Genomic DNA, 14,447 nt, shown 5'->3' with positions numbered 1-14,447 from the left:
GTCTTTATATTCCAGGAATAAATCCCACTTAGTCATGATATGTAGTTTTTAAAATAGGCTGTCAAATTCATTTTGCTAGTATTTTGTTGACGATTTTTTATCTGTTTTTAAGGGATATTGGCCTGTAGTTTTCCTTTCTTACAGTGTTTTTGTCTGATTTTGGTATCAGGGTGATGCTCACCTCATAGAATGAGTTGAGAAGTATTCCTCCTCTTATTTTCTGGAGAGTTTGAAAAGGATTGGTGTTACTTTTTGTGGTGGCTTCTCTCGCTGTGGAGCACGGGCTCTGCGTGTGCAGGCTTCAGGAATGGGAACACACAGGCTGAGTAGTTAAGGTCACGGGCTCTAGAGCCTGTGCTCAGTAGTTGTTGTGCATGGGCTTAATTGTTCCATGTCATGTGGGATCTTTCTGGACTAGGGATTGAACCTGTGTCCTCTGCATTGACAGGCAGATTCTTAACTACGTGACCATCAGGGAAGTCCCCAAATTTTGTTTTTTGATTTTTCTCTATTTTTCTTTGCTTCATTTTATTCTCTGCTCTAATCTTTATTGTATCTTTCTCTCTGCTACCTTTGTGTTTAGTTCCTCTTTTTCTAGTTCCTTAAATTGTAAGTTTGTTATTTTGAGATGTTTGTTGATTTGTTTTTGTGTTTCATAGCTTGTGGGATTTTAGTTTCCTGATTTTAGTATGTTTATAGCTGTAAATTTCTCCCTTAGCACCACTTTTGCTACCTCCCTTGTTTTGAAATGTTGTACTTTTGTTTTCCTTTTTCTCTAAGTATTTTCTCATTTCCCTTTTGATTTCTTTGATCCATTGGTTTAATTTCCACAATTTGTGATTTTTTTCCCCCAGTTTTCACTAACTTTGATCTCGTTTTGATTTTTAGTGTGATTATGTGTTTTTTAAAATCTTTTGACTAAGTTTGCGGCCTAACATATGGTCTGTCCTGGAAAATGTCTCATATGCACTTAAAGAATGTATGCTGCTGATTTGGGGGAGAGTGTTCTGTATATATTTATTGGATCTAGTTAGTTTATTTATTATTTAAGTCCTATTTCCTCATCTTCTGTCTGATCTATCATTGTGAGGGGGCATTGAAGTCTTCAACTATTACTGTAAAGCCGTCTATTTTTCTTGAATTCTTTTAGGTTTTGGCCTCATATATTTTGATGGCCAGTCACTAGGTATGTAAATATTTATAACTGGTGTGTCTTACTTCTGTACCTAGCCTTTTAACATATATAATGTCCTTCTTTGTCTTTTAAAACCTTTTTTGATTTAAAGTCTATTTTGTCTGCTCTTAGAGTAGCCATGCATGTTCTCCTGGTTACTGTTGGCATTGTATTTCTTTTTCCATCCTTTCACTTTGCTTGTTTGGGTCTTTGGATCTCAGTGGCATATAGATAACTGTAAGTTGGAGTTTGAGCATATGTTTTTACCCATTCTACAAATCTGTCTTTTCTTTAAGAGTTTAGTCCACTTACACTTAAAGTAATTACAGATAAGGAGAGACTTCTGTCACTTACAGTATTTTTTTAATAGGCATACCTAGTTTTATTGCACTTTGCAGATATTGCACTTTTTATAATGAAGGTTTGTGGCAGCCTTGCAATGAAAAGGTTTGTTTGTGCCATTTTCCCAACAGTATTTGCTTACTTTGTGTCTGTTACATTTTGGAAATTCCTATCATGGTGATATGCCATCAATAATCCTTAATATTACTACCACAACTCAAATGATGGTTAGCATTTTTTAGCAATAAGGTATTTTGAATTAAGGTGTATGCCTTTTTTTTTTTAAAATAATGCTGTTGCATATTTAATAGACTTAATATAAGGATAATTTTTATATGCAGTGGGTAATGAGAAATTTTTTGGTGCTTGCTTTATTATGGTGGTGGTGGTGGTTTAGATGCGCAGTCTGTCTGACTCTTGCGACCCTGTGGACTGTAGCCCACCAGGCTCCTCTGTCCATGGGATTTCCAGGCAAGAATACTGGAGTGGGTTGTCATTTCCTTCTCCAGGGTATCTTCCCAAGCTGGGGACTGAACCCGGGTCTCCTGCACTGCAGGCAGATTCTTTACCGACTGAACTACCAGGGAATTCCCTGACTTTATTGTGATATTAGCTTCATTGAGATGGTCTGAAACTGAACCCACAGCATCTCCACAAGTATGCCTGTATGCCTTAGAGCTTTTTGTCCATTTCCTGCATTACTGTTTTTTGTACTTAGTTGATCTTTCACAGTGAAAAATTTTAAACTTTCTTGCTTGTTTTTTGTATTCCAGGCTGTTTTCTTTGTATGTATCATGGGATTATCTTGAACATCCTAAAGTTATAGTGCTCTAATTTCTTTTTTTTCCTTTCAGTTCCTCAGACTTGATACAATTTCCATTGTGCTGTCTTCAAGTTTGCGGATTTTTCTGGCTGTTCAGATCTGCCTTTGAAACCCTCCAGTGCATTTTCATTTCAGTTATTGTACTTTTCAGCTCTAGGATTTCTTTCTGGTTTCTTTAAAAATTTTTATTTTCTTTTTAAATCTCTTATCTCATTTTGTTAACATGTTGTTAAACTTTCAACTTCGTTTCCTTAAGTATCTTTAAGGCCGTTATTTTAACGTCTTTGCCTAGTAGATTTGCCATTGGGTCTTTTTCAGGACATTTTCTGTTGATTTTTTTTCCCTTTCAAATGGGCTATACTTTTTGTTTCTTTATATATGACTTTGTTGTTGTTGAAGATTGAATGTTTGAATCTAATAACATGGTAACTCTGAAATCAGATTCCCTTGCTTTCCTGGGGTTTGTTATTTTTTCTTTTTGTATATTTGGGCTGGTGGCTTGATTTGGAGGGATATCTCTGTGCTGAAGATTAGCCTGATGTGTAAAATTATGGACTTCTCTTTTCTGAGCCTTCTCCTAGACATTTCTGTATATGTAGTTTTTTAATGTTCTACCATAGTATCTGGCTCCTAAAGAGGGAAAAGGAAAAAATGAAGTGGGGGAGGAAGGGTATTGGCCGTTTGTATTTGGGGAATTCACTTCAGCCAGAGGAGGAGGGGATCACAACAATGGAGGGAGGTGCAACAACAGTGGTCACCTGCTTCTTTGTACCTCTGTGATTGAAAGCAACAGTCAGTGATCAGAGCACAGATCTCCAGTATTTGCCAGTCAGGCTTCCCCAGGCTGTGAGAAAGCTACTGTAGGAACAGATGCACAGCTGCCTGGGGCTGAGAGCTGAAATTGAGGGAAATTAAACCCAATTATTTGTCCATGGCTTACTTACCCTGGAAATTACAAGCCTTCAGCAGACTAGTGTTCCAAAATAGTTATATCAGAAAGATTCTGCCTGTGCAGTTGTTGTTTAGGTGGGAGACAGATTCTTGGGGCTTCCTATTCTGCTGTCTTCACAGAGTCTCCCTCCTCTTTTAAGGTTAAATGATATTTCATTGTATGTATAGGCCACATTTTTTAAATCCGTTCTTTTTTTTTTTGTTGGACACTTGGCTTGCTTTCATACCTTAGGTATTGTGCCTCTTTGCGATCTTGTGATTCTTGATTGAAGTTTTAAAAAATCTTAAATCTCCTGATAGTAATAATTGTCAATCTCATGTTAGAGTAGCCTTCTGGTTATGGGCTATCCCAACTCCCAATGCCACAGCAGATACAGGCTACTCATTTCAGTGTTTTTTCCCCATATGATGAATTACTTGAAGTGAAAAAATGTTATTTGCTTCATTCTAGGCATGGCAGGCTGACAGGAAAACAAAAGCAGATGACCGAGGAGCAGATGAAAACTCTTCGGAGCAGACAATCCTTAATATGATTTCTCAGAGCTCTTCAGATACAACTATCGCAGGTTTAATGAGCATGTCAGCTTCTTCTACCACAAGTGCAGTGCCTTCCCTTCCAGCCACTGAAGACTCAAAGAGCAACCTAAGCAATGTGGAGATGTTGTCAAGTGAGCGTTGGCTGTCCTCCCACCCTCCTTTCAAGGTAGAACCTGCTCAGGGTTATCGGAAGAGTGAGAATTTAGCACTTGTAGGAGTTGATCATTCCTTACAACAGGATGGTTCAAATGCGTTTGTTTCCCAGAAACAGAATAGTAAGAGTGTGCCGTCAGCTAAAGTATCACTGAAAGAATACCGTGCAAAGCATGCAGAAGAGTTGGCTGCCCAGAAGAGGCAACTGGAGAACATGGAGGCCAATGTGAAGTCACAGTATGCGTATGCTGCCCAGAATCTCCTGTCTCACCATGATAGCCATTCTTCGGTCATTCTGAAAATGCCCATAGAGGGCTCAGAAAACCCTGAGCGGTCTTTTCTGGAAAAAACTGACAAAACTGCTCTCAAAATGAGAATTCCAATGACAGGTGGAGATAAAGCTGCCTCTGCAAAACCAGAGGAGATAAAAATGCGCATTAAAGTTCACACTGCAGCTGACAAGCACAATTCTGTAGATGACAGTGTCACAAAGAACCGAGAGCACAAAGAAAAGCACAAAACTCACCCATCTAATCATCATCATCATCATAATCACCACTCACACAAACACTCTCACTCACAGCTTCCAGCTGGTCCTGGGAACAAACGTCTGGGTGATCCAAAACATAGTAGCCAGACAAGCACCTTAGCACACAAACCCTATGGCTTGTCTAGCTGTTTCTCCTCTTCCAGTTCTTCTCGTAAAAGGCCCCTCCCTGAGGAGACTGGAGGGGCGGCGTATGATCATTCAGCCAAGACTGCCAAGAGTGCTAAATCCTCTTCCATAAATTTTTCCTTCCCACCTCTTCCTACAATGGCCCAGTTGCCTGGGCATAGCTCAGACACAAGTGGCCTTCATTTTTCACAGCCCAGCTGTAAAACTCGAGTTCCTCACATGAAATTGGATAAAAGCTCCACTGGGGCCAATAGTCACAATACACCCCAGACCACAGACTATCAAGATACTGTGAATATGCTTAACTCCCTTCTCAATGCCCAGGGTGTTCAGCCCACTCAGCCCCCAGCGTTTGAATACGTTCATTCTTACGGAGAATATATGAATCCACGGGCTGGTGGAATGTCCTCCAGATCTGGCAACACAGACAAACCCCGGCCACCACCTCTACCATCAGAACCTCCTCCACCACTTCCACCCCTTCCCAAGTAAAAAAAGAAAAAGAAGAGGAGAAAAAAGCTTCTTTAAAAACGCATTTGTTTTTAAACTACTGATTCTGGACTAAGAAAATTACTTCTCATATAAAATATGTCACCCTTCTTGGACTAGGGAATAAATTAATATTGAGACATAGGTGGGAGGATGGTTGAGGACCTTGGTGGTTAATATCTCCTGCCTCAGAAATTTAACTATTTTATTATAGTTTTTACTGGTATTGGAGAGGTGAGAATGTGTTAAAGCTGTGAATGATTCAGAATACTTTCTCTCTTCTTGGCCCCTCCACCTCCTGATTAGGTTGACTAGAGTTGGTATCTTCCCTCTTCTTGCTAGGACTGAAACATGGAGGGTGTGTTTTATCAAGCAGTTGTGTATCCCTTTGGTGTTTAATATATCAGAAGAGAGGAAGTATTTAAACGTCAAAATCTTTTAAGAGACTTTTAAAAAATAATTTAAAGAAAGTAAGTTATCTGTTTAGTTTTTTTTTTTTTTATATATATAATTGGGGAAGGGGTAGGGATTTTGCTGTGTGTATGAGATACACAGTAATGAGTCCTTCCGGGTGGGATTGGAGGGTTGGGGGTGTGTGTAGGCGGGACGGGAAGATAGGATTTTGGCCATGAGTTCTGAGACAGGCTCTGGCCACTTGAAGTGTTTTGACCTGTAAGTGTGTAAATAAGTGTGGGTGCGTGTGATATTAAGTGTGTGTGTGTTTAAAAATCATGTTTTATCTTTCCCTCCCTGTCCTTCACCATTTCTACTTCTCGACAGTCTACTAGAAAGAACACGGTGTGGCCTTTCTGAGCATAAAGGGAGGAAGAGGCATATATTTGGCGTGATGATTTCCCCTATTCTTTATGTTGTAATTGGAGGTAGCCTTCTAAATTCTAATTTGGGCAGGTGCAGTCAGTAGTCTGACTTTGGACTCTTACACAAACTTCCTTTTTTACCCTCTTTTTCCTTTTGATAGAGAACAAAGATGGGATCGAGGAAGAAGGCTAGAGAGCTAGGCTGGCTTTGGCCCTACAGAATTGTATCCCCCCCCCCCACCCCTCCACGTTGGGCTTTAGGAAGGTGTTCAAGTGAGAGCAGTCTCAGGGTCTCTGAATGGAAGTGGGGTGTGCTGTCCTTTCTGTGAAGCCCAGACCATATGTAAGAATAGTTCTGGGAGAAGCCATGGAGCTAGAGGATACTGAAAACAATGAAAATTGTGATTGGGAATTTTTAGGACATTATATTTTAAATTATATTATGAATGTAAGACTTTCTGTATGTCTGAAGGGAAGCAGCTGCATCCTCAAATTTTGCAGTCTATATGACTTCAGAGATCGAAACTTAGGAATTGAACAGTGCTGATGCCATGAGGGTGAGCTAGCCTAGCCTACAGATAACTGTTACGTTTAGATTGTCCATCTTTGGTGGCTTTAATTCTAGGCAGAAGTTCTTCTGGAGATTTCTAAAAGTCCTTTAGAAACATGGATCAGGAGTCCTGTTCTTATGGGTACTTAATTGTCCCATGTTTTAGGAGTGAATGTTTTGTTGAGGAAAGAAGTCTTTCAGGGGGCTAGAAAGAATTCTAAGCCAAGTTGTCCAGCTGAAAATGCCACCAAGTCACAGATCATTTAATGTGATATTCTTCAGTCTTCATGGTGTTTTTTGCTATGGAAAAGGTGATGCAATTTGAATTTGTCTTCTTGATTTTAATGCAGCTTTTTTTCCACACCAAATATTCTTTATGGATAAATTGAATTTTTTTATTGGAAGTCATAGGGAGATAGGAGTTTTATGTGTGCTGCTGCTTGCCAGGAACAGGTTGGGGAAAAAACTGAGGCAGTTGGAATTGATGATGCACTGGCTTAATATAGGAGGGAATTTGTACAATAAACCTTAATCAAAGGTGAGTTAGTGTCCTATGTCTCTACATATTTTAACTGTCCAGAGTGCCTGCCATTGCTGTGTAAAGTGAGCTCTCTGCTGATCGATACACCAGTAATACTTTTGACTTGGAATGTCACTTTACTTTTACAGATGACATTTTCCTCTCTCTCCTTGATATTTTCTGTGTTACGTTTGGTAATTGGTAGATGCGTGATGTATTTACTAAATTTAGGCTGTTTGTTTAGATTTTGTTTGGTGGAGTCAGCTTTCTTCCCTGACCTTTAAAGGTTATTTAGTTTGCTTTTGTATCTTTGTGGAAGTGATGATCACTGATTTGATTATGAAAATGTCTCTTACAGCTTTAAGTTTTTCTCATGAAATGTCACATATTTTCTAATCACATTCACTTCCTCACCACAGAGATACATATCCACTTGGCCTCAGCAGTTCTCCATGGCAGTCTGGTTAGTTCCTTAGAACTTTGTCAGGAGTGACCTTGAAAAAAGTGCTTACTAGAGCCTAAAAGCTGCTTTCTGCTGCATAGTCTGGCCTTTGCACTAGTAGATCATTGCTGATATAGGTCAGTTTAGAGACTTTTCTATATTAGTGCCTCCTGATACTGTTTTAAGATAACCTGCAGTGTCTGCTTTTATATCTGTGCATATGTTATGAGACTCATGGGCTCTGCATGAAGTGTTTGCTGCATTGTCTTTGGGTTAGCACATGTCCCTGTCAACTAGCATGCATGTTGTCCAAATTCCGTAAACTTAGGCTTCACGAGGTTGTGTGGTTTCTAAACACTGTGTCGTCTTTTACCCTCACCACTTCAAAGGGTGAGAAACAGGATTTATACATCTAAAGTTAGTCTAGTAACCATGACTCCCCCCCCCCTCCTTTTAACCTAGACTATCAAGGATAAGTGGTGATAAGCAGGCCTGGAGCCTCAGGTTCTATAAATCTCATTCCTGAAACTTTGCTTGAATCTCATGTTGGCAAAAAGATTATCTGTGAATTGTCCTTAGGACTTTTAATCAGATACCTGTGTTGCTTTTCGCTTACCTTTCGTGAAGCATTAATCTAAAGCTACGTTGGTCTTCTGAAGTATCAGTTATGCTTTTTGGGTTTAGAAAATACATAGGAATTAGTCTAGTCTTTTTACTTGAATCAATGTGTTTCCATATCTGAGACCCTCAGCACCCTACCCCCCCCCCCTTTTTTAATGATTTTAGTGTTTTCATTTAATGTATCCTTTTACATAGTTCTGTATTATTGGCTTCACCAGTATTGATAGAAAAATTAAATCTCCAGTTGGAACAGCAATGGATTAGAATATAGAAATAAAATCATGGTAACATCAGTGCTGGATTTACTTTCACCTCTGCTACCTAACTCCCCATATTGAAAATCCATTCCCCTCTTTGTTCCTGGACAAAGGCCGATTAGAGGGGTCTTATCCCAGTATGGTTGGACTCTAAACATACCTGTATTTCCCACAGAAACAGGGGACTGTGGGAACTTGGGAACTGATTAACTTTTAAGAGGATTATTCCTTTGTTGATAATCTGTTTTGATCTTAATGCCAGGGAAAAGGGAATTCCATCTTGAAGTTGGAATACAAATGTTATTCTCTTGGGGTTGGGAGAATTTAAGCAGCCTGTGCAACCCTTCACATGGTGAGAAGTAAGCCCTTTGCAGTCCCACTAAACTTTCAGTGACTGATGCCTCCCCAGATTTCTTGTGTTGCTGCTTGTCAACACCCAGCTTTTAACTGAGTGTCTGTTCCTGGTGGTTTAAAAAATGTTCATGTTGTATCACACTGTCAAGTTTTATCTCTTTATCCTTATGTGGGATAAAAAGCCTGGTACTATAATCCTGCCTGATAGAGTGGTCTTGAGTGAGAATTATTTTTACGTGGGAGACCCTTCCATTTTAATGTCTCTAAGGGAATGTTTACTGAAAAGTGGTGTCTGCTCTTCCTGTTTTTAAGTGTGTATTCATGGCGAATGAAAAGAAGAGAAAGCCTTGGGTTTTCTGTTGCCATAGTAAGCGTGGAGAGGGATGCTTGACAGCATGCTGATTGAAGCCAGAGCAAGTATGTCTCCATCAGGTTATCAGGAACTCTTCAGTTGAAAGCTGAGGCCTTAACTGATTAGTGGTTGATCACATTGGATTGGTTACAAGATGGAAGTGCTGGCTGGGTTAAGCACACACAGAAAAGAATGCAGCTGACTTGACTTAGTGTTAACCTAGGTTTCTGGATTTGAAACTGACCACCTCCTCACCCGACTCCACACACCTAAAACTGTTTTCTTATCAGACCAAAGAGCAAAGAAGGAAAAAAAAAAAAAAAAAAAGTGAAACACTTTACCAATCTATGTCACTCAGGTACAATTTTGTGGTGATATTTTTGTCTTTTTTTTTTTTTGTATTGCTCTTAAGAGTCCTTTCTCAGCATATTATTCTGCTCTTGCCTCTGTCTTCCTTGGGGCACCTCAATTCTGGATGCTACTCCTGGGATCTCTACTGCTGTTATGTGAATGATAAGATGTAAGTGACCATTACAGTAAGGGCTCTTTGTAAAAAATTTTAAAAAATGTTTTTAAAAATTAAAAAAGTACATTGTATACATTTTATAGTCTGGCTATCAATTTGATATTTTGCTGTCAAGTATGTTTCTCAGTCTGTATTTATCCATCCCATCAATAAATGTTAAACACTCATCTGATCATTTATGTGTGCTGAGTCTTCAAGTTAGTCTTTAACTGTCATTTCATTGATATGATAATAGTTGTCTTAGTTTTGGTAGTATGGTATGTACTTTCTTACTGCACAGGATCCTGTGGGAATTGACTTCAGTGGGAATACCTAAGATCTGACCATCACCGTGAACCTGACAGTATAAGTATGATGTGGCTGAGGGGAGAAACCCCTCATTCTATATTGTCACATGGATACCTGGAAGGATGACTGGTACACAGAAAAACAGACAAGTCTAACAGAAGATAGCAACATGTACTGCATATCTAGTGAGCATTATCAGTGATTCATACTTGTATATTTGGTTCTTTGAAAAAATCTGAAATGTTGGTATAGACAGCAATGCTTTTGTAAGAAAAAAAATTAATAGCCTCTGATAGTGAATACTCACCCTTTTCCTGGGAAATGATAAAACCACATACACAAGGTAATTTTTGTAAAGTACACATTTAAATGGAGAGAATTTTTATGCTATAAATTATTTATGCTTAAATTATAAATTTTTATGCTTAAATTATTTTTTAAAAAGTTAGGAGTAGCTATAGTTTAAAAGCCCTAAAAGGAAAGAAAGACAAATTTAACAGTGTTAAACACTTCTGAAAAAAAAATTGAGTTCTGTGCATTTCTTCTTCCATTTTCTGAAATACTGAAGTAAGTGAAGTCAAGTCGCTCAGTTGTGTCCGCCTCTTTGCGACCCCATGGACTGTAGCCTACCAGGCTCCACCCCATGGACTGCAGCCTACCAGGCTCCTCCATCCGTGGGATTCTCCAGGCAAGAGTACTAGAATGGGTTGCCATTTCCTTCTCCAGAGGATCTTCCCCATCCAGGAATTGAACCCGGGTCTCCCGCATTGTAGGTAGACGCTTTACCGTCTGAGCCACCAGGGAAGTCTTCTGAAATACTACAAGAACATTTTTGTTGGCTGCGCTCCTCCTGAAACTTTAGTGATAAAGTTGCTCATATTTTAGGAATATTGGTCTGACATAAATGGAAGAACAGAGAAGTGTAGTAAATGAACAGTGTGAGAATGGATGATATAAATTTATTATAAAGTCATACATTTAGTGATTTGCTTTTGTTAAAAGAGATATCAACTGTATCATCCTGGGGAATAGATGAGGTATAAATCAATATAAACTTCCAAACAGCTGTATCCCTAGTTACAGAGGTTTGTTAAACTAACTGGTATAGCATTACATTTCATCTTACCATCAGTGCCTAAATCATCCTGGTCTCTGACAGTTTTGAAAACCAGTAAGATTGGCTTGATCTCTATCATTCAACATTCTGTAGAAAGTTTGAAGCCCTCTCTATGACTCCTGTGGATTCCCTTAGAGGCTTCTATTTATCGTAATCTCTAGCTCTGGGGCCTACTTCTGTTGAATTGATTTCGTTTGTGGATTGTCACTTGTCTTGTGCTACCTTTTTTGCACTGTGGAATCCTAACCCCTTTTCTTGATTCTCATAACACTCAAAACCAAAGAACCCCAGTGATGAAAACAAGTTAAAACTACGATACGTCTTTTCTGGAAAGTAGTTTCAGGCACTCCCTTGCCTTTCATTTATTCCTTAGTTAGAATACAGTATTTACTAAGTACTATATTACCATTTACTGATGGCAGTAAACAAAGCAAGCATCTTGCTCTCATACAACTTACATTCTAGTTGTAGAAGAGATAAAACATGCTAGATGATAAGTACTTTGGAGAATGTAAAGCAGGGAAGGAGAGGGATTTCGTGTGTGTGGGTAAGATTGTTGAAGTTGGAAATAAGATGGCCAGGGAGGAAGGCCTTATGAAACTACAGTTCATCAAAGACCTGAAGGATGAGATGGCTGGATGGCATCACTGACTTGATGGGCATGAGTTTGAGTAAACTCCGGGAGTTGGTGATGGACAGGGAGGCCTGGCGTGCTGCGATTCATGGGGTCGCAAAGAGTCGGATACGACTGAGTGACTGAACTGACTGACTGACTGACTGAAAGACCTGAAAGAGGTGAGAGAGCAAGCCATGGGAATACTTGTGAGTAAGAGGATTCTAGGTTGCAAAGTTTGTGAGGTGAGAAGAGACTGGCATGTTTGAGAAACAGCAAAGAGGCCAGTGGGGCTAGTTACAGAATTGACTGAGGAAGACGGTAAGTAGTAGGAAAATGTGGTGGTAGAAGCAGCAGAAGGCTAGATAAAGTAGGCCCTTGTAAGCCATTATAAAGACAGTGAAATGGAGCACCATTGACAAGTGTTGAGAAGTGACATGATCTAGCTTGGGTTTTTAAAATACTCATGTTGTGGGGAATTCCCTGGTGGTGCAATGGTTAGGACTTTCACTGCCGAGGGTCCAGGTTCAATCTCAGATCAGGGAACTAAGACCGTGAGATGCTGGAAGCTGTGAGGCGTGGACCCCCACCCCACTCCACTCCCAAAATATTCATTTGGCTGCTGTGTTGAAAGTGGACTACAGGAAGTCAAAGGTAAGAATACTCACAGTAACTAAGGTACCCGATGAAAGTGGCTTGGACCAGGTTGGAAGTGCTGAAGGTAGCAATAAGTACATATCTTGAAATTGGAGCTGGTAGGATCTGCCGTAAGGTTTGAAGAGAAATCAAGGATGACTCCCAGTTTTGGCCTGATAAGCTGGAAAGAAAATAGATGAAGATGACTTTAGAAAGTACAGGATTTTAGCATTAATTTATCCCCCTCTCCCCCAACACTCACTTCCTCTAGAATTAGCCCCCAAAACTCCAAATTAAAAATGTCCTTCAATTCATCTTTCCTTAACCTCTATTTATAAACAGCCTCAGGTCTACTTTAACCTGTTCAGTAGCTAACAAGATGTTCCTTGGATTAAAATCAGCCATCTACTTTGATGAAAAGCAGAAAGAATTTACCAATATCTTGACCGTTGAATAATTTCTACACCTCCTCAACTTAGAAGTGGTTCTAAACAGCATTTTTTGTCTTCTCAAGCTTAGCAGGATTTCACAGTCGCCCCCCTACTCCCTGCCCCAACTAAGGCCTTCTCTAGACTCCCTAATTAAAGCCTTTGTTGCATCTCTACCTAGTCCCTAATGCTTCTTTACATTGTTCCCTATGGTGGCTTTAATTTTCCTTTTTGATATCACTGCATTTGGTTGAAGATTCCCAGGTTTTCTGTAATGTGACTGCCTCCCCTAGTTTTGAGTTACAGGGTGTTTATAACAAATGTCTCTGTACTTCTGAGGGTCGGAGTGTTTGCTTATGTAACACAGTTGCTATTTAATGGTTGTATTGCATCCACAATTCCAAACTACTCTAGAATGTGTACTCCAGAAGAGCAGAGTTATCATTCTCATTCTCTGAAAATGCCTTCTAGGATTGCCCTCATCTTTGGGAAAAGGCACCTATAAGCCTTCCTTTCCCCGTTTTGGTTTTAATCACTTCTTGTGCCTAAACTTCTGTTCTGGAGCTTTGTACATTCTCTACGGTCACCATGCTCACCGGCTCATTGGTAGTGGAGAAATAGCTTACTTAAACTGACAGCAGATAGAGAGTTTGGGAAGGTTGGGATGCAAAAAAGATAAAGAAGGGTTATGGAGAGAAAAGTTTGGCTCATGTCTACCAAAGTCCTGGTGAGATGAAAGATGCTTTTAACTAAAAATCCTTAAAGGATTATAAGATTGGGATTTATCTGCCATTCTATATACCTGCGTTATTTAGCATGGAATTGTAGAATATTTTAGAGAAGCAAGGCCTCAACTAGAACTCATCTACTCAATTTTCTCAGAACTCAATTTTCTCAGTCCAAAAAGAAAAAAAGTGAAAGTGAAGTCGCTCAGTCGTGTCCGACTCTGCGACCCCATGGACTATAGCCTACCAGGCTCCTCTGTCCATGGAATTTTCCAGGAAAGAATACTGGCGTGGGTTGTCATTCCTTCTCCAGGGGAGCTTCCCGACCCAGGGATCGAACCTTCCCGACCCAGGGATCGAAAAAGTGCTGGCAGACACTTTTACCATCTGAGCCATCTGGGAAGCCCTCTCAGTCCAATGCACTTCTCCATAGAAGAGACAAGGGATAAAGAATGAGTGTTAGTCGCTCAGTTGTGTCCCACTCTTTGCTACCCCTCTCCGCCAGACTCCTCTTGTCCATGGGATTCTCCATGCAAGAATACTGAAGTAGCTTGGCTTTCCCTTTTCCAGAGGATCTTCCCAGGGATAGAATCCGGGTATCCTGCACTGAAAGTGGATTCTCTACCGTCTGAGCCACTGGGGAAACTCAGAATAAGGGCTGGGTTCAAATTCACCTCCTTGCACTATTTACTAGATATGGGCCCGTTCTATTCCTCCATTATCTTATCTGTAAAATGGAAATCATAGTTTCTACTTCTCAGGGTTCTGAAAATTTAAAGTTTATATGTGTAATTTCCCAGGCTCAGTAAATACTTGAAAAAATGTTTCCATAAATAAACTGTTCACAAAAGAAAACTAAAGCCTTTTCCTGTATAAACAATGAGAGTCAAATGTACAGTGATTCTTTGGCCTCTACATTTCGATTTTGTTGTACCCACTGTGTAGGGGTGGTGAAATAGCTGCGGCCTAAGATCACACACAGAGCGCCCCAAATCCGCCTGGACATCAGCCACGATCGGAAATGGAAAGAGCCGTACCCACCGAGGAGGTCCCAC

General features: G+C 39.9%; 1 protein-coding gene and 1 long non-coding RNA gene across 2 annotated transcripts in view; one reads left to right on the top strand and one right to left on the bottom strand.

Moving 5' to 3' along the window:
* CCNT1 (cyclin T1) overlaps window positions 1–9,760 on the top strand; it is a 40,654-nt gene extending 30,894 nt beyond the window's left edge. Inside the window, exon 9 of the mRNA XM_043446846.1 lies at window positions 3,742–9,760. Within this exon, the coding sequence (XP_043302781.1) occupies window positions 3,742–5,148 (1,407 nt within the window). The 3' untranslated portion in view covers window positions 5,149–9,760. The remainder of the gene's footprint in view (window positions 1–3,741) is intronic.
* Window positions 9,761–10,632: 872 nt separating this feature from the next.
* On the bottom strand, window positions 10,633–14,445 carry LOC122427403. Its single transcript, XR_006265412.1, has 3 exons — window positions 14,331–14,445; window positions 12,272–12,420; window positions 10,633–10,691 (listed from the first exon to the last, which is right to left on the bottom strand). It is a non-coding gene; the product is annotated as an uncharacterized LOC122427403 (long non-coding RNA).
* Window positions 14,446–14,447: the final 2 nt, after the last annotated feature.

This window comes from Cervus canadensis, chromosome 25 (genome assembly GCF_019320065.1).
Source record: "Cervus canadensis isolate Bull #8, Minnesota chromosome 25, ASM1932006v1, whole genome shotgun sequence".
Lineage (NCBI taxonomy): Eukaryota > Metazoa > Chordata > Mammalia > Artiodactyla > Cervidae > Cervus > Cervus canadensis.
The sequence above is the reverse complement of the archived record's forward strand: the minus strand, read 5'-3'. Positions and strand labels throughout refer to the sequence as shown.